General features: G+C 40.8%; 1 protein-coding gene across 1 annotated transcript; it reads left to right on the forward strand.

The window, feature by feature from the left end:
* Window positions 1-61: 61 nt before the first annotated feature.
* Window positions 62-862, forward strand: Tsp_15496 (zinc finger protein; the record flags this gene model as incomplete). Its single annotated transcript, XM_003366065.1, has 2 exons — window positions 62-338; window positions 365-862. Coding segments are annotated over exons 1-2 (775 nt in total), but the record flags the coding sequence as incomplete, so codon positions are not given.
* Window positions 863-925: the final 63 nt, after the last annotated feature.

Genomic DNA, 925 nt, shown 5'->3' on the forward strand with positions numbered 1-925 from the left:
AAAAAGGTCAGTAATATTCAGGAGACCTGTCAGCTGATAAAGAGCATCATAGGAAATAGCCATGGTTGATTGCCAGAATAAGAAACCCCATACTATTGGAGAAAATCTTGTTAAGCCCTGCATTGTGAATGCAGTAAAGATTCTGCTTGGGGATGACATGGCGAAGCAATTTAAAAGTATTTCTCTTTCTGATTCAACAGTTAAACGCCGAATCGATGAATTAGCTGATGATATAAAACAGCAAGTTCTTGAAAAGGTAAAGTGTTCTCCTTTTTTTCCTATAAGTTGTGATGAGCCACAGACCAGGCAAACTGTGCACAGCTCATTGTATACGCACGGTTCATTGCAAATAACACAATTGAAGAAGAACTACTTTTTTCTGAACCACTGAAAACTACAACGAAACGAGCTGATGTGTTCCAAGCCGTGTCACAATTTTTTGAAGTAAATGGCTTGATGTGGGAAAAACTTGTTGGTGTATGCACTGACGGTGCACCCGCAATGCTTGGCTCTCGGTCTGGCTTTGTGAAGATGGTCAAATCAAAAAACCCATCTATTTTTGCAATGCACTGTGCAATTCATCGGCAGGCTTTGGTCGCTAAAACTTTGCCTGATGATCTCAGAGAAGACCTTAATTTTGCCGTGGAGGTTGTCAACTATGTGAAAAGCAGTGCATTGAACACTCGATTATTTGCGTCACTCTGTGAAAGTTTGAATGCTGACCACATGGCACTTCTCTATCATACAGAAGTTCGTTGGTTATCAAAAGGAAACATGCTTGGTCGGATTTATGAACTGAGAGAAGCAGTGGCAGAGTTTTTGGAGCAACGAGGAAGACGCACAATGTGTCGAGCTTTCAAAAGTGAACATTTTCAGCTTAGCCTGGCATATCTTGCAGATATTTTTGAAGCACTGAATTTACTGG

The sequence above is a fragment of the Trichinella spiralis genome (assembly GCF_000181795.1).
Source record: "Trichinella spiralis strain ISS 195 chromosome Unknown Scfld6633, whole genome shotgun sequence".
Classification (NCBI taxonomy): Eukaryota; Metazoa; Nematoda; class Enoplea; order Trichinellida; family Trichinellidae; genus Trichinella; species Trichinella spiralis.